Below are 26969 nucleotides of genomic sequence, written 5' to 3'. Positions count from 1 at the left end.
GCTTATCTCAATGTAGTCAAAGATATTCAAAAGCAAATAATAAATATATGGGGAATAAATTTTAAAAAAAGGAGGAATCAATATTTTTAGAATATTTGGATGCAAATAATCTTTATGGTTGGGCAATGAGTAAATATTTACCTACTGGAGATTTCAAATTTCTTGATAATCTCATAATAATCTCAAATGTCATAATAGAAATGTTTGAATATGGGGCAACTGTTTTACACAATTATTGGATTCTTGGGTATTTTAACAATATAATGGGGTGGAAATTGGAGCGGCCTCTAAATATTTTGGGCGACCAGCCCAGGTAGCTTTTAGTTCATAGAATGGTCACACTGATTCCGCGTTAGGAAGATGGCCGTCACGATTTTCGTCCGGGCCTATGCTGTATGATGTGTTAATTCTTATCAACAGGTTTAAGTGTTTAACGTCCCATACAGCTCTCGTGGTCTCGTGCTCCCGTTTTCACTCGAGACCGGATTTCTAGGCACTTGTGTTTTCAGAAAAAGTTTCTAAAAAAAAATCTGTGTAGGAGCTCAAAGCGATAGAAGTTCGATGTTTGTGTAACCAGTGCCTCGCGTTCGTCAGTCTCTTCGAACTCATCCAGCGGAGTGTCAACAGATTCCATTAGTTCCACGATACCGCACAATATGTATTGGACGGTTCACACGTCCGGTGGTCCTAAACTGGTCAGCAACGCAGCGGTCGTGATTGGCACGAGCATTTTTACGTTTGGTGGTTACTGCGTCGATGTAGACCACACAAAATTCAAGCCGATCGACATACATATACTAGACACTGGTAAAATGTTGTAGGACGTCTAGGCTATAGCGCTGCGTGCCCTAGTTCATTCCTAATGTAATAATATGCAAGTATTATGCTAGTTTTGTAATTCCAGAAAAATTGAAATGGTGGAAACCGGAGCTAAATAATCAAGACTGCTCATGTGTACCGTTCATGAGGTATGGCCACACAGCAATTAATCTTGGATCTAATATTTATCTGTGGGGCGGATTTAATGGTAATAGAGCTTGTAACACTCTGTACTGTTTTAACACAGGTAATTTATTGTTTTAAATCTTAATAAAAGAAAAAAAAATAATATATTTAGGTACCTAAATGAAATTATGTTTAAATATTTCTTTATTATTAAAAAAATAAGAAGAAGACTGTATGTGCTTGCATATGTTGTCTATTTGTTCAAATTTTGCATAACACTCACCACAATGAATGCTCAGCAGTTTCAATATTGTGTTGTTAACTTAAATATTATAATGAGTTGACTTATTTTCGAACTCAAAGATCAGAATATTCATGTACACTCATTGGTGTTTTTTAACGATATTTTGATTTTTAACCCAAGTTATGAGCATGTTAAATATTAATACCTATTTAAAAATACATATAACACTCAAATTTAATATTTTGTCTACTTGAAAACTGGGTTTAACGTCCTATTAAGACATAGGTTTTACGCCACTTATAAAATAGGTAATTAAAATAAATAAATAATAGTATCTATCATTACTATTATAATTGAACCAAAAAGGGTAGGTAATTTAATTGTACTATGCTAATTAAAATATTTCATTCATATTTGTACAGTGCATTATTAAAATCATAATATTAGCTTACAAAGGTATTGTAATGTTGTTATTGAAATTATTTATTCACTACTAAAATCATATAATAAATATGCATAATTGAACTGCTGACAAGTCAAGACTTGATAAATACATCAAGACAAATAAATAGCTGACCAGTTCATTATTGATCAGTTGAGCAGTTAATAGAACTAAAATACAATTCAAATTTTGCATACCCATACCTAGTAATTGTTTCTGTAAGCCTTCAAAATAAACATTATTTTATTTTTGAGCAGGATAAAAGTGCTAAACATTTTATGTTTTAAATGTTCATGTTTGCATTTGTTTTGTAAAAAGGTCGTCTAAACTCTAATTTAAAGTGGATGAGCATGAGATTTTTTAAAATTTAAAAGAGAAGCATAGACTTTAAAAGGTTGGAAACCATTGCGTTAAAACAAAAAAGAGAAAAGTTATGTTATTTCTGTAATAATATAAAAAATCAGATCAGAGCTTTAATAACGAAAAATTTTATTAGTAAGAAATCAACAGCTGATCTGATTCTTGATTTGAAATATGTTTTTCCTAAAACATAAAACATATTTGTAATAATTCTTATACAATAAAATATTTTTATCAATTTAGAAACTCTAAAATGGACAACACCAAATGTATTTGGACATAAACCAGAGCCGAGAGATGGTCATTCCGCATGTATCATTCAAAATTGCATGTACATATTTGGCGGATATGAAGAAGGCTCGGGTCTGTTCGCTTCGGATTTGTATATGTTAAAATTGCACTCCATGGAATGGAGTATAGTTAAGACAGAGGTAATATTTGATTATAAAATTGTATCTTCTTACCAGGTATGCCATTAACAATTTTGATGGGTTTATTTTTCATAGGGACGTCCTCCATCTTATAGAGATTATCATACTGCAACTGCTATTGATAATAAAATGTATATATTTGGTGGCCGCAGTGATTGGGCAGCTTCAAGGCAAATCGATACAGATACATATTGTTCCGATATTTATTATTTAGATACCTCTAGAGGAAAGTGGATACGTCCAAACGTCTATGGTAGTAAACCCATAGCACGGCGTAGCCATTCTGCATGTATGCCACAACTATTTACCAAAAGTACCTACTATAATGTTACTAATGAAAGTGTTGGATTGGTTACAGTTGTGAAAGATGGCTTTTTTTACATCTTCGGTGGGTTTAACAAGAACAAGGACTTGCATTTTCAAGACATACATCGATATGATCCAGTGAGTTCCACCTGGATGAAAATATTACCGAAGGGCACGCCACCGTGTGCTAGAAGAAGACAGATTTGTCAATTAGTTAATGACAGGATATTTATAGCTGGTGGTATTAGTCCGATATTTCCCAAACCAGTAACAATTATGGATCAGTATGTACAATTTAATGCAAATCTTAAGGAACATGATGACCTTCATATTTTAGATCTGAGTAAAATATTAAATTTTTTATCATTATCCGAATTGCAAAAAAAAACAATATCTTGTATTTCTTTTTTCATAGAGCCCAGTCTAAAAGATATGTGTATGGTGAATGTGTGGGAAAATATGGAAGAAAAGAAAATTGATAATATCAACGACCTACACATTCCGTTATCATTAAAGTAAATAAATTCATCACAATTAGGTTGCTGTTACTCATTTAACATTAATTTTTAATCAAGTTGTCTAATTTGGGTTAAACTTCCATGTACAATTAAAAACCTTACAAACATTTTTCAGGCATGATATGGCTGCCTTTCATCCTTTTGAAATAATGGAAACCAATATCGACATGATGCAGTCTTCTGAGGAAAATTTGATTGTTCTTTTGTCGTAACTGTCTTATAAGATGACAAATATTTCCATCATAACACAGCAAAAAATAACATATATTAGTATCAACAGAAAATATTGGGGCTTCATAAACTGTATTATTATTTATTATATTATTAGATTGTAAATTAGAAATGATTTTAATCTAGTAAATAATTATTTTTAAATGTAATTAAATAAATTAATATTTGAAAATTACACTAATTTAATTTTAACATTTTATATAAGCATAAATAAAAATTTTATGCTACACATTTTAATAAAAGGTTTAATCTAGAATATGAATAAATAGAGATCATTTAAACATTTTGGGTAAAATAGAGATTTTCTTTCATTATTTTGTATTTAAATTTGATTGTAAATTGGGATAAACAAACAGTTTTTAAATTTGTAGTTCATAGTTCATACAACAACCTCATACTTTTCTTAAAACTATGACACAGACATCTCTACTGTTGGTTGACCATCTTTTCTAGAAAAATCCATGTTACTTGCACAAATCCATTTTGAATTTATCTCTCTCAAGTACGCTATGTACTTACCAGAGTTTAAGTCATCTCCTTTGTGAAATATAGCTGCGTATGGCTGATAACTTGCCGTTGGAATGTTTATACTTTATAATAGTCGACAGAATACCATATAATTGCAGATCAGTTTTTTTAGTGATATTGTTTAGTTCTTGTCCATGCTTATTGTTCACGTAAAACAATTTCAAATGAATTATTATATATTTATTAGCTAAAATCAAAATAAACATTTTTATTTTGCTATTACCTAGCTATATTTTATAGTTTAGTACTTAGGTATACTGTAAAATTATGTGTAATAATCTGACCAAATACAAAATAATTTATATCATACCGACATAATTTGTTTCCTTAAAACGAATACAAGCATACAGCATATGATATTTACCAGATTTATCATAGGCAATATGAAAAAAAATTTAATTAAAAATAAAAAAATTAAATAATTACATTTTTCTTAAAAAGAGTTATTTTTTTGCTAGATTTTCATTTAGCAAGGTAGATTTCCGAAACTGGAGAACGGATTTTCTTGTTTTGGGTCTTGTTAAATTCACATTGGCTAGGAGAAGTGCAGTGAAAATTTTCAGAACTCTCCAATCGTTAACTCACTACAAAGCTGTAAAGCTGAAAAACATCAAAAAACAACCAATAAAATTTGTTTTAGTTTTTTTTAATGTTCTGTAGTAAATTAACTAATTAAAAATAAAGTTCTGAAAATCGTCAATGCACTTCTCCAAACCAATGAGAATCTAACAAGACCCCAAACAGCGAAATCCGCTATCCGGTTTCGGAGATCTATCTTACTAAATGAAAATGAAAATGATGTTGGAATGTTTATACTTTATAGTAGTCGACGGAATACCATTTAATTGCAGATCAGTTATGTTAGTGACATTATTTAATTCTTGTCCATGCTTATTGTTCACGGTAAACAATTTCAACTGAATTATTATATATTCATTATTATATTTTAAATTAGTATTTTTTTTTCAATTTTTTTATTGAATAAAAAAAATTTACTACATAAAAAACAGCCTTTTAATTTATCAAAAACAAATATGAATAAAAAATAAAATATCTATATAAAATACAATTATAAATTAAATAGGTTAATTGGAATTAAAAAATAACTACGTTAATACTTAATAACATTTCTTTAAATATTTTTGTTTCGTAATCAGTAAGAAAAATGAAATATAATAAATAATAATAAAAAAATGTATATAATATAAATAAGTACACAAATTTAAAATTATGATAAAAAAAAAAAATATTCATGTTAAAAAAAACTACCCAAAATACTTTTGATCAAGGATATGATCGTATATACTTGATAAAAAATACATGCGAAGAATATATTAAGGATTAAAATATGAGTACCTGTTTGGGAAAAACGGTTTTCCTGGTACTTGGTTTAGGTTACGAATTCCAAATTTTCGGTTACGAATCGTTACTAATCGGTTACTAAAACCTAGTTTGGTTTTGAACTTTCTAAATAACTCATTTCAATGTGCGGGTGCTGGCATAACGTGACACCAGCACCTGTTTGGGAAAAACGGGTTTCCTGGTACTTGATTTAGGTTACTAATTCCAAATTTTCGGTTACGATTGAATACTAATCGGTTACTAAACTATGGAACAAATTTCATAGAAAATAGTTTAGGTTGTGGTTATAGAACCTGATCGCGGAAGCAACGCGAGCTCTTTTTCGGAGCTGGTTATCACGGTTTTATTTTCATCGTTTTTTTGTAACTTGGATTTTTTTTTGAACTCCGAGGCTTACCCAAGGTGGTCTTACACAACAAGTCGAGGGATATTTTCGATTTTGTTTTAGCAATGTGAGCATCACTGCTAACTGATTTTCGCCCAAAAAAATTAACGATTATACAGTGTAGGTCAAGTTGTAGAAATCGACGAGTCTAAATTGAGTGATGACAAACTTACGATGATAAAAAAACTGTGATAACCTGCTCCGGAAAGGGGTTCGCGATTCTCTCGTGTTGCGCTAATCGAGTAGGTATATAACATTCCCTTTCATAGATTTTAGTAAACTACCAATAAGGCGTATTTTAGATTAATTTCTAAATTATTGATGATCAAACAACACGATAATTAATACTAAAACATAAGATTAATTTCACTATTTTAGTGTCGGAAATAGTCGTGAAATGGCAGGGAAAACTCCATTTGAAGTATGTATTTCCATATACATTGTGAAAATTACATCTTTATCGTATAAAAAAATTATTATCATTTTTCGTTTTTTCATAGAACAGACTTATGAAAGAGTTTGAAATATTTGCCAAAAAACCTCCGCCAGGTATGTCTATAGATGTACAAGCTGAACAAAATCTTAGAAAGTAAGTAATATTAATCATTGATTATGTGTTTAATCAATATTTATTTAATAATATATAGTATTCAAATGTTTATACTTTACGTAATCTGTGTCTTGTTATAATTTTATTAAAATGTCTAGTTTTCATATATACCTAGGTACTTATTTTAACTCTAAAATGAATCGGGTTTAATTATGTTTTTTGGTATAGGTATTATAATATAGAATTTTTTTTTGATCTTATGGCTATTATGTTGATCTATCATCAATGTATTTGTTACTAGTTCTGCAACAGAAATTGAGATTTATATAAATACTCTACAATATTCTAAACCTTTAGACTATCCAAATTATTTAATTTATAGTTAATAATCTAATATTTTAGGGGCGAGTAATTATATCTTTTCAATATGTAGATCAGCACCAGACATGATAAACATTTATTCCAACAAATTAAAGTTATTTCATCAAATAAAAAGTTTTGTAGAAAATATAAACATTTAATTACAATCATTATAAAAATCCAAACTTGGATTTTCAATAATGTAACTATCATTTGAGTATTAACATTTTTATAAATACAACAACTTAGTGTGACTAGGTATATTATTTTCAAATTAAATTGTATTTAATAAAAAAAATGTTTTGTACGTAAAATATCAATAATATCTTATGTTTAATTTTATTTTTTAGTTGGATTATAAATATACAAGGCCCTATAGGCAGTTTATATGATGGAGAACAGTTCCAGTTACGGTTCAAATTTGATACAGAATATCCTTTCGAGTCGCCTGAAGTAAACATTTTTTAATATATTATAATAGTTAATTTATTTACATTTATATTTTTATTTAGGTTACATTTGTAGGCCAAAACATTCCAGTTCATCCACATGTGTATAGTAATGGCAATATATTATGTTTATCTATTCTTACTAGTGACTGGTCACCAGTATTAACAGTTCAGTCTGTTTGTCTTTCAATTATGTCTATGCTAAGCAGCTGCAAAGAAAAGGTCTCTTCGAACTCATCCAGCGGAGTGTCGACGGATTCCATTAGTTCCACGATACCGCACAATATGTATTGGACGGTTCACACGTCCGGTGGTCCTAAACTGGTCAGCAACGCAGCGGTCGCGATTGGCACGAGCATTTTTACGTTTGGTGGTTACTGCGTCGATGTAGACCACACAAAATTCAAGCCGATCGACATACATATACTAGACACTGGTAAAATGTTGTAGGACGTCTAGGCTATAGCGCTGCGTGCCCTAGTTCATTCCTAATGTAATAATATGCAAGTATTATGCTAGTTTTGTAATTCCAGAAAAATTGAAATGGTGGAAACCGGAGCTAAATAATCAAGACTGCTCATGTGTACCGTTCATGAGGTATGGCCACACAGCAATTAATCTTGGATCTAATATTTATCTGTGGGGTGGATTTAATGGTAATAGAGCTTGTAACACTCTGTACTGTTTTAACACAGGTAATTGATTGTTTTAAATCTTAATAAAAGAAAAAAATAATATATTTAGGTACCTAAATGAAATTATGTTTAAATTTTTCTTTATTATTAAAAAAATAAGAAGAAGACTGTATGTGCTTGCATGTGTTGTCTATTTGTTCAACTTTTGCATAACACGCACCACAATGAATGCTCAGCAGTTTCAATATTGTGGTGTTAACTTAAATATTATAATGAGTTGACTTATTTTCGAACTCAAAGATCAGAATATTCATGTACACTCATTGGTGTTTTTTAACGATATTTTGATTTTTAACCCAAGTTATGAGCATGTTAAATATTAATACCTATTTAAAAATACATATAACACTCAAATTTAATATTTTGTCTACTTGAAAACTGGGTTCAACGTCCTATTAAGACATAGGTTTTACGCCACTTATAAAATAGGTAATTAAAATAAATAAATAATAGTATCTATCATTACTATTATAATTGAACCAAAAAGGGTAGGTAATTTAATTGTACTATGCTAATTAAAATATTTCATTCATATTTGTACAGTGCATTATTAAAATCATAATATTAGCTTACAAAGGTATTGTAATGTTGTTATTGAAATTATTTATTCACTACTAAAATCATATAATAAATATGCATAATTGAACTGATGACAAGTCAAGACTTGATAAATACATCAAGACAAATAAATAGCTGACCAGTTCATTATTAATCAGTTGAGCAGTTAATAGAACTAAAATACAATTCAAATTTTGCATACCCATACCTAGTAATTGTTTCTGTAAGCCTTCAAAATAAACATTATTTTATTTTTGAGCAGGATAAAAGTGCTAAACATTTTATGTTTTAAATGTTCATGTTTGCATTTGTTTTGTAAAAAGGTCGTCTAAACTCTAATTTACAGTGGATGAGCATGAGATTTTTTAAAATTTAAAAGAGAAGCATAGACTTAAAAAGGTTAGGAACCATTGCGTTAAAACAAAAAAGAGAAAAGTTATGTTATTTCTGTAATAATATAAAAAATCTGATCAGAGCTTTAATAACGAAACATTTTATTAGTAAGAAATCAACAGCTGGTCTGATTCTTGATTTGAAATATGTTTTCCCTAAAAACATAAAACATATTTGTAACAATTCTTATACAATAAAATATTTTTATCAATTTAGAAACACTAAAATGGACAACACCAAATGTATTTGGACATAAACCAGAGCCGAGAGATGGCCATTCCGCATGTATCATTCAAAATTGCATGTACATATTTGGCGGATATGAAGAAGGCTCGGATCTGTTCACTTCGGATTTGTATATGTTAAACTTGCACTCCATGGAATGGAGTATAGTTAAGACAGAGGTAATATTTGATTATAAAATTGTATCTTTTTACCAGGTATGCCATTAACAATTTTGATGGGTTTATTTTTCATAGGGACGTCCTCCATCTTATAGAGATTATCATACTGCAACTGCTATTGATAATAAAATGTATATATTTGGTGGCCGCAGTGATTGGGCAGCTTCAAGGCAAATCGATACAGATACATATTGTTCCGATATTTATTATTTAGATACCTCTAGAGGAAAGTGGATATGTCCAAACGTCTATGGTAGTAAACCCATAGCACGGCGTAGCCATTCTGCATGTATGCCAAAACTATTTACCAAAAGTACCTACCATAATGTTACTAATGAAAGTGTTGGATTGGTTACAGTTGTGAAAGATGGCTTTTTTTACATCTTCGGTGGGTTTAACAAGAACAAGGACTTGCATTTTCAAGACATACATCGATATGATCCAGTGAGTTCCACCTGGATGAAAATATTACCGAAGGGCACGCCACCGTGTGCTAGAAGAAGACAGATTTGTCAATTAGTTAATGACAGGATATTTATAGCCGGTGGTATTAGTCCGATATTTCCCAAACCAGTAACAATTACGGATCAGTATGTTCAAATTAATTCAAATCTTAAGGAACATGATGACCTTCATATTTTAGATCTGAGTAAAATATTAAATTTTTTATCACTATCCGAATTGCAAAAAAAACAATATCAAGTATTTCTTTTTTCATAGAGCCCAGTCTAAAAGATATGTGTATGGTGAATGTGTGGGAAAATATGGAAGAAAAGAAAATTGATAATATCAACGACCTACACATTCCGTTATCATTAAAGTAAATAAATTCATCACAATTAGGTTGATGTTACTCATTTAACATTAATTTTTAATCAAGTTGTCTAATTTGGGTTAAACTTCCATGTATAATTAAAAACCTTACAAACATTTTTCAGGCATGATATGGCTGCCTTTCATCCTTTTGAAATAATGGAAACCAATATCGACATGATGCAGTCTTATGAGGAAATTTGATTGTTCTTTTGTCGTAACTGTTTTATAAGATGACAAATATTTCCATCATAATACAGCAAAAGTTTAACATATATTAGTATCAACAGAAAATATTGGGGCTTCATAAACTGTATTATTATTTATTATATTATTAGATTGTAAATTAGAAATGATTTTAATCTAGTAAATAATTATTTTTAAATGTAATTAAATAAATTAATATTTGAAAATTACACTAATTTAATTTTAACATTTTATATAAGCATAAATAAAAATTTTATGCTACACATTTTAATAAAAGGTTTAATCTAGAATATGAATAAATAGAGATCATTTAAACATTTTGGGTAAAATAGAGATTTTCTTTCATTATTTTGTATTTAAATTTGATTGTAAATTGGGATAAACAAACAGTTTTTAAATTTGTAGTTCATAGTTCATACAACAACCTCATACTTTTCTTAAAACTATGACACAGACATCTCTACTGTTGGTTGACCATCTTTTCTAGAAAAATCCATGTTACTTGCACAAATCCATTTTGAATTTATCTCTCTCAAGTACGCTATGTACTTACCAGAGTTTAAGTCATCTCCTTTGTGAAATATAGCTGCGTATGGCTGATAACTTGCCGTTGGAATGTTTATACTTTATAATAGTCGACAGAATACCATATAATTGCAGATCAGTTTTTTTAGTGATATTGTTTAGTTCTTGTCCATGCTTATTGTTCACGTAAAACAATTTCAAATGAATTATTATATATTTATTAGCTAAAATCAAAATAAACATTTTTATTCTGCTATTACCTAGCTATATTTTATAGTTTAGTACTTAGGTATACTGTAAAATTATGTGTAATAATCTGACCAAATACAAAATAATTTATATCATACCGACATAATTTGTTTCCTTAAAACGAATACAAGCATACAGCATATGATATTTACCAGATTTATCATAGGCAATATGAAAAAAAATTTAATTAAAAATAAAAAAATTAAATAATTACATTTTTCTTAAAAAGAGTTATTTTTTTGCTAGATTTTCATTTAGCAAGGTAGATTTCCGAAACTGGAGAACGGATTTTCTTGTTTTGGGTCTTGTTAAATTCACATTGGCTAGGAGAAGTGCAGTGAAAATTTTCAGAACTCTCCAATCGTTAACTCACTACAAAGCTGTAAAGCTGAAAAACATCAAAAAACAACCAATAAAATTTGTTTTAGTTTTTTTTAATGTTCTGTAGTAAATTAACTAATTAAAAATAAAGTTCTGAAAATCGTCAATGCACTTCTCCAAACCAATGAGAATCTAACAAGACCCCAAACAGCGAAATCCGCTATCCGGTTTCGGAGATCTATCTTACTAAATGAAAATGAAAATGATGTTGGAATGTTTATACTTTATAGTAGTCGACGGAATACCATTTAATTGCAGATCAGTTATGTTAGTGACATTATTTAATTCTTGTCCATGCTTATTGTTCACGGTAAACAATTTCAACTGAATTATTATATATTCATTATTATATTTTAAATTAGTATTTTTTTTTCAATTTTTTTATTGAATAAAAAAAATTTACTACATAAAAAACAGCCTTTTAATTTATCAAAAACAAATATGAATAAAAAATAAAATATCTATATAAAATACAATTATAAATTAAATAGGTTAATTGGAATTAAAAAATAACTATGTTAATACTTAATAACATTTCTTTAAATATTTTTGTTTCGTAATCAGTAAGAAAAATGAAATATAATAAATAATAATAAAAAAATGTATATAATATAAATAAGTACACAAATTTAAAATTATGATAAAAAAAAAAAAATATTCATGTTAAAAAAAACTACCCAAAATACTTTTGATCAAGGATATGATCGTATATACTTGATAAAAAATACATGCGAAGAATATATTAAGGATTAAAATATGAGTACCTGTTTGGGAAAAACGGTTTTCCTGGTACTTGGTTTAGGTTACGAATTCCAAATTTTCGGTTACGAATCGTTACTAATCGGTTACTAAAACCTAGTTTGGTTTTGAACTTTCTAAATAACTCATTTCAATGTGCGGGTGCTGGCATAACGTGACACCAGCACCTGTTTGGGAAAAACGGGTTTCCTGGTACTTGATTTAGGTTACTAATTCCAAATTTTCGGTTACGATTGAATACTAATCGGTTACTAAACTATGGAACAAATTTCATAGAAAATAGTTTAGGTTGTGGTTATAGAACCTGATCGCGGAAGCAACGCGAGCTCTTTTTCGGAGCTGGTTATCACGGTTTTATTTTCATCGTTTTTTTTGTAACTTGGATTTTTTTTTGAACTCCGAGGCTTACCCAAGGTGGTCTTACACAACAAGTCGAGGGATATTTTCGATTTTGTTTTAGCAATGTGAGCATCACTGCTAACTGATTTTCGCCCAAAAAAATTAACGATTATACAGTGTAGGTCAAGTTGTAGAAATCGACGAGTCTAAATTGAGTGATGACAAACTTACGATGATAAAAAAACTGTGATAACCTGCTCCGGAAAGGGGTTCGCGATTCTCTCGTGTTGCGCTAATCGAGTAGGTATATAACATTCCCTTTCATAGATTTTAGTAAACTACCAATAAGGCGTATTTTAGATTAATTTCTAAATTATTGATGATCAAACAACACGATAATTAATACTAAAACATAAGATTAATTTCACTATTTTAGTGTCGGAAATAGTCGTGAAATGGCAGGGAAAACTCCATTTGAAGTATGTATTTCCATATACATTGTGAAAATTACATCTTTATCGTATAAAAAAATTATTATCATTTTTCGTTTTTTCATAGAACAGACTTATGAAAGAGTTTGAAATATTTGCCAAAAAACCTCCGCCAGGTATGTCTATAGATGTACAAGCTGAACAAAATCTTAGAAAGTAAGTAATATTAATCATTGATTATGTGTTTAATCAATATTTATTTAATAATATATAGTATTCAAATGTTTATACTTTACGTAATCTGTGTCTTGTTATAATTTTATTAAAATGTCTAGTTTTCATATATACCTAGGTACTTATTTTAACTCTAAAATGAATCGGGTTTAATTATGTTTTTTGGTATAGGTATTATAATATAGAATTTTTTTTTGATCTTATGGCTATTATGTTGATCTATCATCAATGTATTTGTTACTAGTTCTGCAACAGAAATTGAGATTTATATAAATACTCTACAATATTCTAAACCTTTAGACTATCCAAATTATTTAATTTATAGTTAATAATCTAATATTTTAGAGGCGAGTAATTATATCTTTTCAATATGTAGATCAGCACCAGACATGATAAACATTTATTCCAACAAATTAAAGTTATTTCATCAAATAAAAAGTTTTGTAGAAAATATAAACATTTAATTACAATCATTATAAAAATCCAAACTTGGATTTTCAATAATGTAACTATCATTTGAGTATTAACATTTTTATAAATACAACAACTTAGTGTGACTAGGTATATTATTTTCAAATTAAATTGTATTTAATAAAAAAAATGTTTTGTACGTAAAATATCAATAATATCTTATGTTTAATTTTATTTTTTAGTTGGATTATAAATATACAAGGCCCTATAGGCAGTTTATATGATGGAGAACAGTTCCAGTTACGGTTCAAATTTGATACAGAATATCCTTTCGAGTCGCCTGAAGTAAACATTTTTTAATATATTATAATAGTTAATTTATTTACATTTATATTTTTATTTAGGTTACATTTGTAGGCCAAAACATTCCAGTTCATCCACATGTGTATAGTAATGGCAATATATTATGTTTATCTATTCTTACTAGTGACTGGTCACCAGTATTAACAGTTCAGTCTGTTTGTCTTTCAATTATGTCTATGCTAAGCAGCTGCAAAGAAAAGGTCTCTTCGAACTCATCCAGCGGAGTGTCGACGGATTCCATTAGTTCCACGATACCGCACAATATGTATTGCACGGTTCACACGTCCGGTGGTCCTAAACTGGTCAGCAACGCAGCGGTCGTGATTGGCACGAGCATTTTTACGTTTGGTGGTTACTGCGTCGATGTAGACCACACAAAATTCAAGCCGATCGACATACATATACTAGACACTGGTAAAATGTTGTAGGACGTCTAGGCTATAGCGCTGCGTGCCCTAGTTCATTCCTAATGTAATAATATGCAAGTATTATGCTAGTTTTGTAATTCCAGAAAAATTGAAATGGTGGAAACCGGAGCTAAATAATCAAGACTGCTCATGTGTACCGTTCATGAGGTATGGCCACACAGCAATTAATCTTGGATCTAATATTTATCTGTGGGGCGGATTTAATGGTAATAGAGCTTGTAACACTCTGTACTGTTTTAACACAGGTAATTTATTGTTTTAAATCTTAATAAAAGAAAAAAAAATAATATATTTAGGTACCTAAATGAAATTATGTTTAAATATTTCTTTATTATTAAAAAAATAAGAAGAAGACTGTATGTGCTTGCATATGTTGTCTATTTGTTCAAATTTTGCATAACACTCACCACAATGAATGCTCAGCAGTTTCAATATTGTGGTGTTAACTTAAATATTATAATGAGTTGACTTATTTTCGAACTCAAAGATCAGAATATTCATGTACACTCATTGGTGTTTTTTAACGATATTTTGATTTTTAACCCAAGTTATGAGCATGTTAAATATTAATACCTATTTAAAAATACATATAACACTCAAATTTAATATTTTGTCTACTTGAAAACTGGGTTCAACGTCCTATTAAGACATAGGTTTTACGCCACTTATAAAATAGGTAATTAAAATAAATAAATAATAGTATCTATCATTACTATTATAATTGAACCAAAAAGGGTAGGTAATTTAATTGTACTATGCTAATTAAAATATTTCATTCATATTTGTACAGTGCATTATTAAAATCATAATATTAGCTTACAAAGGTATTGTAATGTTGTTATTGAAATTATTTATTCACTACTAAAATCATATAATAAATATGCATAATTGAACTGATGACAAGTCAAGACTTGATAAATACATCAAGACAAATAAATAGCTGACCAGTTCATTATTGATCAGTTGAGCAGTTAATAGAACTAAAATACAATTCAAATTTTGCATACCCATACCTAGTAATTGTTTCTGTAAGCCTTCAAAATAAACATTATTTTATTTTTGAGCAGGATAAAAGTGCTAAACATTTTATGTTTTAAATGTTCATGTTTGCATTTGTTTTGTAAAAAGGTCGTCTAAACTCTAATTTAAAGTGGATGAGCATGAGATTTTTTAAAATTTAAAAGAGAAGCATAGACTTAAAAAGGTTAGGAACCATTGCGTTAAAACAAAAAAGAGAAAAGTTATGTTATTTCTGTAATAATATAAAAAATCTGATCAGAGCTTTAATAACGAAACATTTTATTAGTAAGAAATCAACAGCTGGTCTGATTCTTGATTTGAAATATGTTTTCCCTAAAAACATAAAACATATTTGTAACAATTCTTATACAATAAAATATTTTTATCAATTTAGAAACACTAAAATGGACAACACCAAATGTATTTGGACATAAACCAGAGCCGAGAGATGGCCATTCCGCATGTATCATTCAAAATTGCATGTACATATTTGGCGGATATGAAGAAGGCTCGGATCTGTTCACTTCGGATTTGTATATGTTAAACTTGCACTCCATGGAATGGAGTATAGTTAAGACAGAGGTAATATTTGATTATAAAATTGTATCTTTTTACCAGGTATGCCATTAACAATTTTGATGGGTTTATTTTTCATAGGGACGTCCTCCATCTTATAGAGATTATCATACTGCAACTGATATTGATAATAAAATGTATATATTTGGTGGTCGCAGCTTTAAGGCAAATTGATACAGATACATATTGTTCCGATATTTATTATCTAGATATAGGTATATAGATAAAGGTATATAGATAGGTATATTATTTCCAAATTAAATTGTATTTACTGAAAAAAATGTTTTGTACGTAAAATATCAATAATATCTTATGTTTAATTTTATTTTTTAGTTGGACTATAAATATACAAGGCCCTATAGGCACTTTATATGATGGAGAACAGTTTCAGTTACGGTTCAAATTTGATACAGGATATCCTTTCGAGTCGCCTAAAGTAAACATTTTTTAATATATTATAATAGTTAATTCATTTACATTTATATTTTTATTTAGGTTACATTTGTAGGCCAAAACATTCCAGTTCATCCACATGTGTATAGTTATGGCCATATATTATGTTTATCTATTCTTACTAGTGACTGGTCACCAGTATTAACAGTTCAGTCTGTTTGTCTTTCAATTATGTCTATGCTAAGCAGCTGCAAAGAAAAGGTGATTTCACAAATATTATGCAAACAACAATATGATATATGATATTCTGCAGAGCTTAAACTATTTTTTATTAGTTGCTTACTATAGATTACATTACATACAAGACACAATATAAAAAAGTAAATCCTTACTAGAACATGAATATTAATTATATTATAGAGGATAAATGTTTTTCAATTTAACTCATTATATATTCCTACATTTTTCTATATTTTTATGTATATTTTTATAAGTGTATGCTACTATAAAGGGGTAAGATATTATGTAGATACATTTTTAAACTTAAAATTAAGATATAAAGTTGATTTACTATTTTGCTTATAAAAGCATACTTTAGGGATAGGTAATATTATAATTACCTGTTTATTTGAAAATGTTATGGAAAAATGATCTATAATTTTTTTTTTTTTATTTTTGATCATTTTTAACCTTTGCATGAGTAGAATAGTAAGAATTATGGATGGATCATAATCTTGTTTTGTCTTGAATAAAAATTTTTTCGCAAATATATATATATATTTACATTGAGAATATTAGAATATTTTGATAAAACAAATAACATCAATAGGCAGACAACATCAAGTACTTGCTTGTTGCTGTATTTTTTGAATGTTTATAAGGTTTTGAGTGCATTTAGATGGAATATTTCTATTTTTAGTGAAAAACTAAATCATATTCTTAAATAATCTTTTGTGGGACATAGGTCATAAGTTATTGCACATAAGTTAGCTAGCATTTTAATTTATCCAATAATATATACTTGTATAGATTAAAAGTACTTGTGAGCACTTAATTATTTTTATTACAATGTGGTTGCTTTATAATGTATCATCATAAATATATATGCATGTATAAAGGACGCCACACACTGCAGCAGAGGCGGTAACATTGTGTCCGGACTCATTTTGCCGTAACTGCTACTGCCACCACTGCAGTGTGTGGGGACCTTAAACATAATATTATAGGATATAGCAAAAATAATTTGCATTTTATTTTACAGAAAAGACCTGAAGGTGATACCATGTATGTAAAAACTGACAACAAAAATCCAAATGAAACAAAATGGTAAGCAAATATTGTCCCTTATTAAAATGAACCATGTACATTAAGATAGCATATGAAGATTTTTTTATTTGATTATGGTTTAATTTGTTTTTTTTTCTTTTTAGATGACAATGTTTGAAGTATTGAATATTAGTTCTATTATTTATTCACAAGCTATATCTTCTCATTTAGTATGAAAATTGTGACCATATTTTATTGAAATTAAATATACCTAATTTTAACATAGTCATTAATTTTACCCAGATCTTTTTAAATGTAGATTTGTTAATTATAAATACTTAAATATATTTACCTTTTCATTAATATGCTCGCTAACTAATATAACATAATGTACTATTTTTTAAGTGGAGTTGTACCTATACAGCAGTGTTTCTCAACCAGTAGGTCACCAACTTAAGTTTAAAATATCTATAGTAAATAAATATATCATGTCTTAAATTTCTAAAACCATAAAGAATCATAGTTTAAGAATAATTATTAATATTTTAAGATTTCTTATAAATATATTTATTGTAAAACAAATTAACGCGTTTTAACAGACAACAGTTAAAAATGCAAATATCTGCAATATCTGTTACTTATGTTTTATATGTATTGAATTACTACTACAGTCGTCACTCGATAATTTCAAATTCAGGGGACCTTAGCAAATTCGATTTATAGAGGTTTTCTATTGACCGAGTGTTCGGTAATGAAAATTGTATTTATTATTTAATTTATCATACATTTATTTCTACATTTAATAGTTTATATGATTATATATGTTATTAAAGTAAATAAGGCAATGAAGTAAAATTTTTTCATCAGCTTCAACTGTTATAATCGCTTTCCTTTTATCAGCGAGCGACAAACTTGTGATTTACGGAACCCATATTCAGATTGACTACGTTTTATTTGATGTCAACAACTGTTTACCTATTGTACTATTACATAGGTTTATTTTGGTTAAATATTAAGATTAAAGTTGAATAACCACAGTCAGACATTTCAAATTATCGAGGGAGACCAACATACATATTTTTTTTTTTTTGTTATCAAAATCAGTAATAGGAGATAAATTAAAAACACAGGTAATACTGCTTTTCTTTATTTGTGTTTTGTTGTCATTGAAGAGACTATAATTTTGAATATTTTATATTTTATTCTTACAATTACATCATCGCTATATGACCCCCATGCAGTACCTTAATTTTTCACCCTAGGGAGGAATCCTCTGTCCTCCTGGGAAACACTAGATTAGAGATACAGCTACTGTACAGTTTAATAATTCAATTAAATGTATATTTTCTAATCATGGTTGTTCTCATTATCATATAAAAATAAAATTATGGCCAAACTCATAACCAGCCCATATTTTGATTGATACACCAAGATTTTCTCGATAGCCCACCAACACAAATCCGGGTCTGCATGTGTACAAAAATATTATATATTTAAGGGGCTCTAAAAAATTGAATATTATTTAATTTGGCGTATTGCTACAAAAATGTTGAGAAACACTGGTATACAGTAATACTAGGATATCTTAAAAAATAATCTTAACCCATACTGCTATTAAAATGTATTAAAAAATATTAGATTATAATATCGTGAAATGTATATTTCAAGAAACATTTATTTAACATATATCAAAATATTAAATTGTAAATCATAGGTAAATGGAGTATACAATTTATTTATTTATTTATTTATTTATTTATTTATTTATTTATTTATTTATTTAACGCCAAGCGGCAATTTATAAATACATTGTACAATTAGTAGATTAACATGAAGTGATAATAATGAAATAAAATACATGGAAAATATAGTTATAATTATAGACTTAAGTTTAAACTTATACTAAACAGCGTTCAGCTAGAAGAGTACATGCTAAGGTAAAATAAACTAAAGACAAAAACATTCAGTAGAGATAAACAATAATATAGTCAGCCAAAGATCAGGAGCTATTAAGTAGGCGGAGCATTCTATCTAATGGATTATTAGAGGAGTAGTTAGTACGGTGAGAGGAGACAAGGTATAAAGAGTGATTTCTAGTGAAATGCACAGGAACGCGGAAAGAGATTGAGGACAGAAGGTTAGGGGCATCTATTGAGCCGTTGAGGAGGGAGGTGATGAATGAGAGGTCAGCATCGACACGACGAGATGCGAGAGTAGGGATATTTAAGGAAGTTCTAACTGGTAGGTAATCATGGGGTGGGTGAGCAATATTGAGTATAAAGGCGGCGTAGGAAAGGAAGCGGTTTTGGACACGCTCTAAACGTAATTGGTCCTTGGCTAGATATGGGTACCATACAACTGAGCCATATTCTAAGACAGAGCGGACAAGGGAAAAATAGAGGGAGCGGAGACAAGTAGCGGACGTGAAAAGGCTAGTGTTGCGCTTTAAGAACCCCAGAGTTTTTAACGCTCTACCAACCGTAACATCAATATGGTGTTCAAAGGAAAGAGAAGGAGTGAGATAGAACCCAAGATCTTTGACAGTGGATACACGTTTGAGAGTAGAGCCATTAAGGGAATAAGGATGTATTATGCAAGTACGTTTTCTATGAAAAGACATAACATGACACTTGTTGAGGTTGAGCGTTAGGCCAATACGCTGGGCCCAGAGAGAGAAAGTATTGAGATCTGATTGAAGTTGAAGACTGTCAGACGGAGATGTAATTTTTGAGAAAAATTTAATATCGTCGGCAAACAGAAGAACTTTAGAGGATGAAATGTACCTGTTAATTGAGTTAACGAAAAGGATGAACAGAAGAGGACTGAGATGCCCTCCTTGGGGGACCCCAGAGGGAGTAATAAATAAGTCAGAGTCAACGCCGTGAACTCTTACAAATTGCTTTCTTTGACTTAAATAAGATTGGAGCCATGAGAGTAAAGGATTACCGATACCAAGTGAATCCAATTCAGAGATAAGGCGGCTATGAATGACAGTGTCGAAGGCTTTATTAAAGTCCGTGAACACAGCATCAACTTGACAATCAGATTCAAAGCTTTTTAAAATATATGATGTGAAAGATAGGCTGCAAGTGACAGTAGATTTCCCACTACGGAAACCATGCTGCTCATCCATTAGAATATGGTTAAGACTTCTTTTGATTGAGGAGTAGACGATGGACTCAAATAGTTTAGAAATGTGTGGTAGGATGGAAATAGGTCTGTAATTAGAAACGAGCGAGGGATCTCCAGATTTAAAAACAGGGGTGACAGAACATGTTTTCCAAGCAGCTGGAAAGATACCCTCATCAAGAGATAGCCTAAAGAGTAGGAATAAAGGATAAACAATAGAATCTTGACAATTAAAAAGTAAACGTGCTGAAATCCCGTCAGGGCCATTAGAATTGGTGTTTTTTAAAGAGTTGAGTGCAAGTTGTACATCGTTGAGGGAGAAGTGACAATTAGAAGGAAGTTCATATGGAATAGTATTAATATTAGAAATATTGACGGGTGGAGAAATAGATTATACATAGAATAAAAGTACTTAGAGAATAGGTTAGCCGAACCAAGAGGAGTATCAACCTTATCATTGTTCCAAAATAGTGTGGCGGGTATAGTGTTTTTCTGGTTTAGATTTTTAATAGATTTCCAGAATAGTGAGGGATTGCGATTGAACGAGTTTTCGGTATTTTTTATATAAGACTGGTAGTCTATTTTAGATTGGCGCTTGCATTTAGCACGAAGTTTGGAAAAAGCTGAGTAGTCATAGGGGGACCTCGAGCACTTATAGAGTGCGTGAGCTCGCTTTCTCTCCAAAATAAGATTTTTGAGAGAGGGAGATGTCCACGCAGGGAATTTTGGCAATTTAAATATTTTTGTGGGAACAAACAGATCGATAGCATGAAGTAGGGCTTCATTAAAAACAGAGGCTGCATCTTCGATTGTGTACTGTGAAAATGTTAACTCCCAATTAAAGGAGTTAATAAATTGCGTTATGGCAGGGTAGTTTGCAGCCTTAAAATCTTTATAAGTATGAGTATTAACTACTGATTTGTCAGATTGTGAAGGAAGGACCACGTGAAGAGGTGGGTGGTAAGGATCAGGAATAACCAAATATTCCGTTGCTAAATTGACTGTAATTCTATTGGAGTTGGAAAAGACAAGATCTAAGATACTGCTATGATTATTGCGAAAGAAATTATGCTGGAAAAAATTAAGGTAAGAAAAAGAATCAATAATAGTTGTGGAAATTATACTGGGATCATTAGTCCCGATTAATCCTAATTCATCAGAAGACCAGTTGATATTAGGGAGATTGTAATCACCACATATGACTAGGGAATTTGGTTTATAAGAGGAAATGATGTGTTCAACAGAAGTGGTATGGGATTCAACTACAGAAAGGGGGGATCGAGGGGGTAAGTATACACCTCCTACCAATAAGTGGCCAGAGTTTAGGGACAATAATAAAAATACTTGTTCAACATTAGATACGGTTAGTGAAATAGGTTGAAAGGAACGGGTATCCTTGATAGCAATTAGAACTCCGCCACCTCGGGTAGAAGTGCTGTTATTATGGTTTCTATCAAGTCTTATTACTTGAAAGCCAGCGAAACCAAGTTCGCTGTCACTTATGTCAGGAGTCAGCCAGGTTTCTGTGAGGATAATGATATCATAAAAGTGAAACATGGGGAAAGAACATCTGAGGCTAACTAATTTTGTTCTTAGACCACGAACATTTTGATAGAATATTTTAAGGTTACAATTAAGGGCATTATCACAAAAGTTATTATTACAAATATTAGAAAAATTATTAGGTTTACAAAATGAGGCTTTAAGGTTAGTGAAGTCTAGCAAGAAAGAATCTAGAGTTATTTCAGCAGTGTAGCAGCGTGAGCAATTTGAAGAACGAAGTTTAATGTTATACATACAATTGCAGAGTGGATCAGTTAAGCAGGAGTAGTAGCATGAGTCATTTTTTACAGTTTTGTTGAGGCGACGGAGTGCTTGCCTAGGCAGCGAACAGTCGAGTACTGTTAGTTTTTTGATTGGGTAAAGGCCGAGTTTGATGTTTGATGGCGTCTGTCCTGGGATGATCTGCGGGCCGGTACAATATAGGGGAGTCCATCTCTGTATTTGATTACTAAGTCAGAATCACCGTTCTTTTTACGATTTTCCAAATCAGTGTATACGCGACGAATTGCTTCACGCTCACTGGGAGTGCGATCACGAGTAACCGAAATGGGATGGCGCATATTGTCAGTATGAGAAGATCTGATATTAGTATTATAGTCTGAGACAAGTTTCTGGGCTATTTCTTTGGACTGGAAGAAAACCTTGAGTGGTCGGGGACCTCGATCACTGGGTTTACCTAGCCTTATTGCTTTAAAGTCTGATGGTAATTCAGGAAAGTACGGTTTGATAGCCTCGGTTATTTTTAGGACGTCATTAGAGACTCTATCTTCTAATACAGAAGAAGAAGATTCTTGAGCACCACGAATAATGACATTTCGAGAACAGCGCTCACGTTCCGTGATCTCATGGAAAATGCTAGGAAAGGTGTCAGCAGAGGAGATAAGACGACTACTGTTTGCAGATTCAAGATCTTGGACTCGATTGCTGAGACTAGAGATGATTTTTTGGAGTTTGTCGTTCTCAGATTTTAATTCAACAACCTGAGAGGAAAGACGACCTAAGTTTTCATTGAGCTCAGAAAATTGAGCATTTTGAGATTCACACAAGCGTTTGCATTGGGCCAGGGTTTCTTTTTGTGTTTTTTGATGTTCAGCCATAGTGTTGTTAAAAACAACAAGGGTCAACAGATCGGAAGAAGAAGAGGCTGGTTTAGAAGACTTGCCAGACATTACAGGAGCAATATTGCCAGCAGTGGTTGATCGGGTGGAGATCCTTGAGGGTGAGCTCTGATTCATTTAAATGAATACGCCTTGTAAGATAAGGTAGGCAACCAAAGCTGCAGGTAAGAAGACGGGCTGATGAGATGTGCGGGTTGATGAGCGGACAACTAACGATCACTGCATCACGATGTATATGTTTATATTTATATTTATAAATGTTGTTTCAACTATAAAACGCACACAGTGTATAACGCCCGGGTCAGTGCGCGGGTCTAATCTCTCAGATAACGCGATAACGACTGACACGGGTTTTCGAGCTTTGTACCGATAAAAATAAGATTGAACTCACGTTTCTACAGCGGCCGTGAATAAGCTGGAAGCACTAATAGTTGCTCTTGAGGGGAGGGTATTGGTCAGACCGACTCAAAAACGACACCGGTCTGAAAGCGCACTTTTTAGAATAGATCAAGATAAAGAACACAAAAAACTGTCAATATTTACCGGAGTAATAAGTAAAAAGCACGGGAGCGAGTTTATACAATATTATACAGTTTGAATCGTTGTAACAATATGTTAATACAATTGTAAACCAAATGAATAATTTACATGGATTTCTTGATTTACTTTATTGTATTAACTGTATTGTTAAAGATATTTTATCGGATATTTATTGAATGAAATACATAAATAAAAATTAAATATATGTATTATGTAGACACAAAATATGGATACTACATTTACAGAGAAATACAGCATTACATACATACTTATAGTACCTAAACATATACATAATTAATAAAAATCTATATTTAAAATAATAAATTTACCAATTATAATTAGGAACTGAGACAGGACTGAAAAGAACCTGTTAAAAAACCGAAAACCCTCTGTAAATAATAGAATCGAAAATAAACGTAATTTGTTTTTAATATTTATTAAAGACTATAACTGTTGATACCAAAACCCTTTAAGAAAAATAAAAAAACGTTTTAAAGTTGTTTTAAAATATTAAGTGAAGTGGGAAAAAACTTATAAAATAGAATTTTATGTTATATTTAGTACGTAATGTTAATTTTCTGTCGCTTTGCTGATTACAGAAATATATTGATGTATTTATAATTTATATAATATAATATTGTATATTGTATGTTATAGTATAGATTAAAAATACTATAGAATATTTAACCTATGGTTCAATGGTTGTAGAGTCTATTATGTATACTACAGTATATATTTTTAGTTAGCTGTTAATTGAGAGTTGAGGTTTGATCATTTTTTTGAAATAAAATGTGCATTATGTGTTTATACTTCAAAATTAGATATTCTCAAGGCTTGTCAAGTTAATGATATTTTTTAACTCAGTTTAGTTAAGTTAAGTAGTTTTTTTCAATTAAATTAAAACTAAAGTTAATAGACATTTTGTATACATCAATTAAGTTTAAATTAAGTTAACAAATACTGTTAAATTAACTTAACTTCAATTAATAAGTTAAGTTAATTTAATTTTTAAAAGAAATACATTAAAAGGTATTAAAATAAGTTATAATCACTTGTACACTGCACTAACATAATTATATATTTTAGGGAACCGAGAGGTTGTAATTATGACATAGACAATACAAATATATATTGAGCAATTTTATTTTATAATTATTAGGCAGGTATGTAAAATTAGTTTTTATATTTTTTTTGAAAGAAATATTGACAGTTTAATTTAGGTATATATTTTAATGTTATTTGTACTATGAATTTAATATCGAAATCATCAAAGGAAGTCATGACAATCTAATATTTCATTACTGATTCGTCAAAAATGTTTTTAACTAACTTATAGGTAATGTTAAAAAACTGTAAACAGCGTGAACAAGCATGCAATGTTTTAATTGAACCTGCAATTTTAGTATGGGCCCGGGGGGCCTCCTCCCTATATGCGCTATTGAAATCCCAACCTAACCTAACCATACTGAAATCCGATGATTAAAAAAAAACATGACATTCTTATGTACCTATGGGAAAATAGTAAAAATGAGAAAAGGATAAATAAGAATAATGATATGAAATAATAGTATTCATAATCAATGCTATAACTTAACATTTTTTTGTCGAGGGCTAATGGCTTTCATTATAATACATTTGTTTATATGCGATCTATAATTACAAATAATTCTTCGTTTACCAATATAAATGTTTTTGGCGTTAATTAATTTATATTTTAATTTTAGTAGTAATTTTATTATTTAATTAGTTTTGTATTAGAATATAATTAATCTAGTAGTATAAATTTGCTGTTTAAACACTCCTAATAAATTTTTCTTACAATAAATTTATAAAACTTCTTAATAATTTAAATTTGTAGGGATTCTAACAATATTGTAATTTAGGTATACAATTTTAGTTAAAAGTAATTAATTATAATTAAACACAGTTAATATGTCTAAGTATAGATTTAGGATTATTTAAATTAATTTTTCAAGTTTATAATTTAAATAAATACTTTAACAGAAATCTATACTCTCATAAAACCATTTCTTATTCAATATTGCAAAAACAAAAAATTAAAATCAACTGGTAAGTCTAGAGAATTAAGAGCAAAACTTGGTAGATAATTAAAAGGCACTATACCATTAGTCGACATAGATAACATATTAAGCAAAGAAGAATGTGATTTAATTTTAATTAAAGCAAAAGTTAATAAAATAGATTTTAATAAATTAGAAAAAGAAGCAGGAATATCTGATTTGAGCGATTCGAGCCCTGACACAAGTAAAATCAATAAATTAACTTCAGACAGCCTTTCAGAAATATCAAAAGATAATTTAAGATTATACGATAATCTTAATGCCAGTACAAGCTCATTTGTGAATAAAACCGAAAATATTTTAGAAAATTAAAATATAACTTACCAAAATTGTTAAAAGGAAAATTCTGAAACTTATGAAAATATATTAAAAAACGTTAGGTTTAATGATACTTCTAATAATATTTATGAGGAATTAAATTTTAATAATCAAACAGAAAATAGTGAGATTATTGAAAATAAATAAATAAATCTTAATAAACCACCTAAACTGAAAAGTGCGTATACAACAATATATAGGAGTTTCTTTATACATATTCATAAATAGGTAACAATTTAAGAATACTAGGTAAATATAACTATATTATATAACCTTATAAAGTCATAATTCATAGCCAAATACATTTTAAAACTTACATTCTTGATAATTTTTAATATACTAAAAATATCTGTACCTACCTATTATTTAGTATTTACGGTTACCTACCTACTAAATATTGTTTGTTAATTATTTTAAATTATTATGTAGGTAGGTACTTACTATCTGTATGACCTATGACACCACCTGGGTTAAAATGAATATATCCATCTATATTTTTTTGTTTTTATGTTATACTATACAATAGGTACCTAACTGTGAAACCCCATACAAAATTTGTTCAGTCCTGTCAAAGGCTGTTTTAATTTAAGCAGTTCATTTTATGTTTATACACATTCAATTTCAGATTTATTATTTTATTTAATCCAACACTTGTGGAATTAAG

At 29.7% G+C, this 26969-nt stretch overlaps 5 protein-coding genes and 1 pseudogene across 5 annotated transcripts; 5 read left to right on the top strand and 1 right to left on the bottom strand.

The window, feature by feature from the left end:
• Nucleotides 1–472: 472 nt before the first annotated feature.
• On the top strand, nt 473–3518 carry LOC132937211 (kelch domain-containing protein 3-like). Its single transcript, XM_061004033.1, has 7 exons — nt 473–807; nt 905–1066; nt 2235–2422; nt 2498–2711; nt 2781–3071; nt 3144–3243; nt 3362–3518. The coding sequence occupies exons 1-7, from the start codon at nt 657–659 to the stop codon at nt 3456–3458; spliced, it is 1203 nt and encodes a 400-aa protein (XP_060860016.1). The 5' UTR covers nt 473–656; the 3' UTR covers nt 3459–3518.
• Nucleotides 3519–5938: 2420 nt separating this feature from the next.
• On the top strand, nt 5939–7372 carry LOC132935979 (ubiquitin-conjugating enzyme E2 W-like; the record flags this gene model as incomplete). The annotated part of the gene is made up of 4 exons (XM_061002627.1): nt 5939–6173; nt 6253–6341; nt 7013–7115; nt 7175–7372. Coding segments are annotated over exons 1-4 (414 nt in total), but the record flags the coding sequence as incomplete, so codon positions are not given.
• Nucleotides 7373–7396: 24 nt separating this feature from the next.
• Nucleotides 7397–10178, top strand: LOC132935971 (kelch domain-containing protein 3-like). The gene is made up of 7 exons (XM_061002614.1): nt 7397–7547; nt 7645–7806; nt 8974–9161; nt 9237–9450; nt 9520–9810; nt 9882–9981; nt 10100–10178. The coding sequence occupies exons 1-7, from the start codon at nt 7397–7399 to the stop codon at nt 10176–10178; spliced, it is 1185 nt and encodes a 394-aa protein (XP_060858597.1).
• Nucleotides 10179–12678: 2500 nt separating this feature from the next.
• Nucleotides 12679–14112, top strand: LOC132935961 (ubiquitin-conjugating enzyme E2 W-like; the record flags this gene model as incomplete). Its single annotated transcript, XM_061002610.1, has 4 exons — nt 12679–12913; nt 12993–13081; nt 13753–13855; nt 13915–14112. Coding segments are annotated over exons 1-4 (414 nt in total), but the record flags the coding sequence as incomplete, so codon positions are not given.
• A 24-nt stretch (nt 14113–14136) lies between these two features.
• On the top strand, nt 14137–17620 carry LOC132935952 (kelch domain-containing protein 3-like; annotated as a pseudogene).
• A 422-nt stretch (nt 17621–18042) lies between these two features.
• Nucleotides 18043–22242, bottom strand: LOC132935940 (uncharacterized). Its single transcript, XM_061002594.1, has 3 exons — nt 21098–22242; nt 20036–20873; nt 18043–18057 (listed from the first exon to the last, which is right to left on the bottom strand). The coding sequence occupies exons 1-3, from the start codon at nt 22240–22242 to the stop codon at nt 18043–18045; spliced, it is 1998 nt and encodes a 665-aa protein (XP_060858577.1).
• Between the last annotated feature and the right edge of the window lie 4727 nt (nt 22243–26969).

This window comes from Metopolophium dirhodum, chromosome 1 (assembly GCF_019925205.1).
Source record: "Metopolophium dirhodum isolate CAU chromosome 1, ASM1992520v1, whole genome shotgun sequence".
In the NCBI taxonomy this organism is placed as follows: Eukaryota; Metazoa; Arthropoda; class Insecta; order Hemiptera; family Aphididae; genus Metopolophium; species Metopolophium dirhodum.
This window is presented reverse-complemented; position numbering and strand designations above follow the sequence as displayed.

Coding starts and splice junctions, on each gene's coding strand:
- LOC132937211 (XM_061004033.1), top strand. CDS start 657: ATGTATTGGACGGTTCACACGTCCGGTGGTCCTAAACTGGTCAGCAAC. Junction 2,423..2,497: donor GGAGTATAGTTAAGACAGAG/GTAATATTTGAT, acceptor TATTTTTCATAG/GGACGTCCTCCATCTTATAG. Junction 3,072..3,143: donor CCTTCATATTTTAGATCTGA/GTAAAATATTAA, acceptor CTTTTTTCATAG/AGCCCAGTCTAAAAGATATG.
- LOC132935971 (XM_061002614.1), top strand. CDS start 7,397: ATGTATTGGACGGTTCACACGTCCGGTGGTCCTAAACTGGTCAGCAAC. Junction 7,807..8,973: donor TCTGTACTGTTTTAACACAG/GTAATTGATTGT, acceptor TTATCAATTTAG/AAACACTAAAATGGACAACA. Junction 9,811..9,881: donor CCTTCATATTTTAGATCTGA/GTAAAATATTAA, acceptor CTTTTTTCATAG/AGCCCAGTCTAAAAGATATG.
- LOC132935940 (XM_061002594.1), bottom strand. CDS start 22,242: ATGTTTCACTTTTATGATATCATTATCCTCACAGAAACCTGGCTGACT. Junction 20,874..21,097: donor TCGGCTAACCTATTCTCTAA/GTACTTTTATTC, acceptor CCTACTCTTTAG/GCTATCTCTTGATGAGGGTA.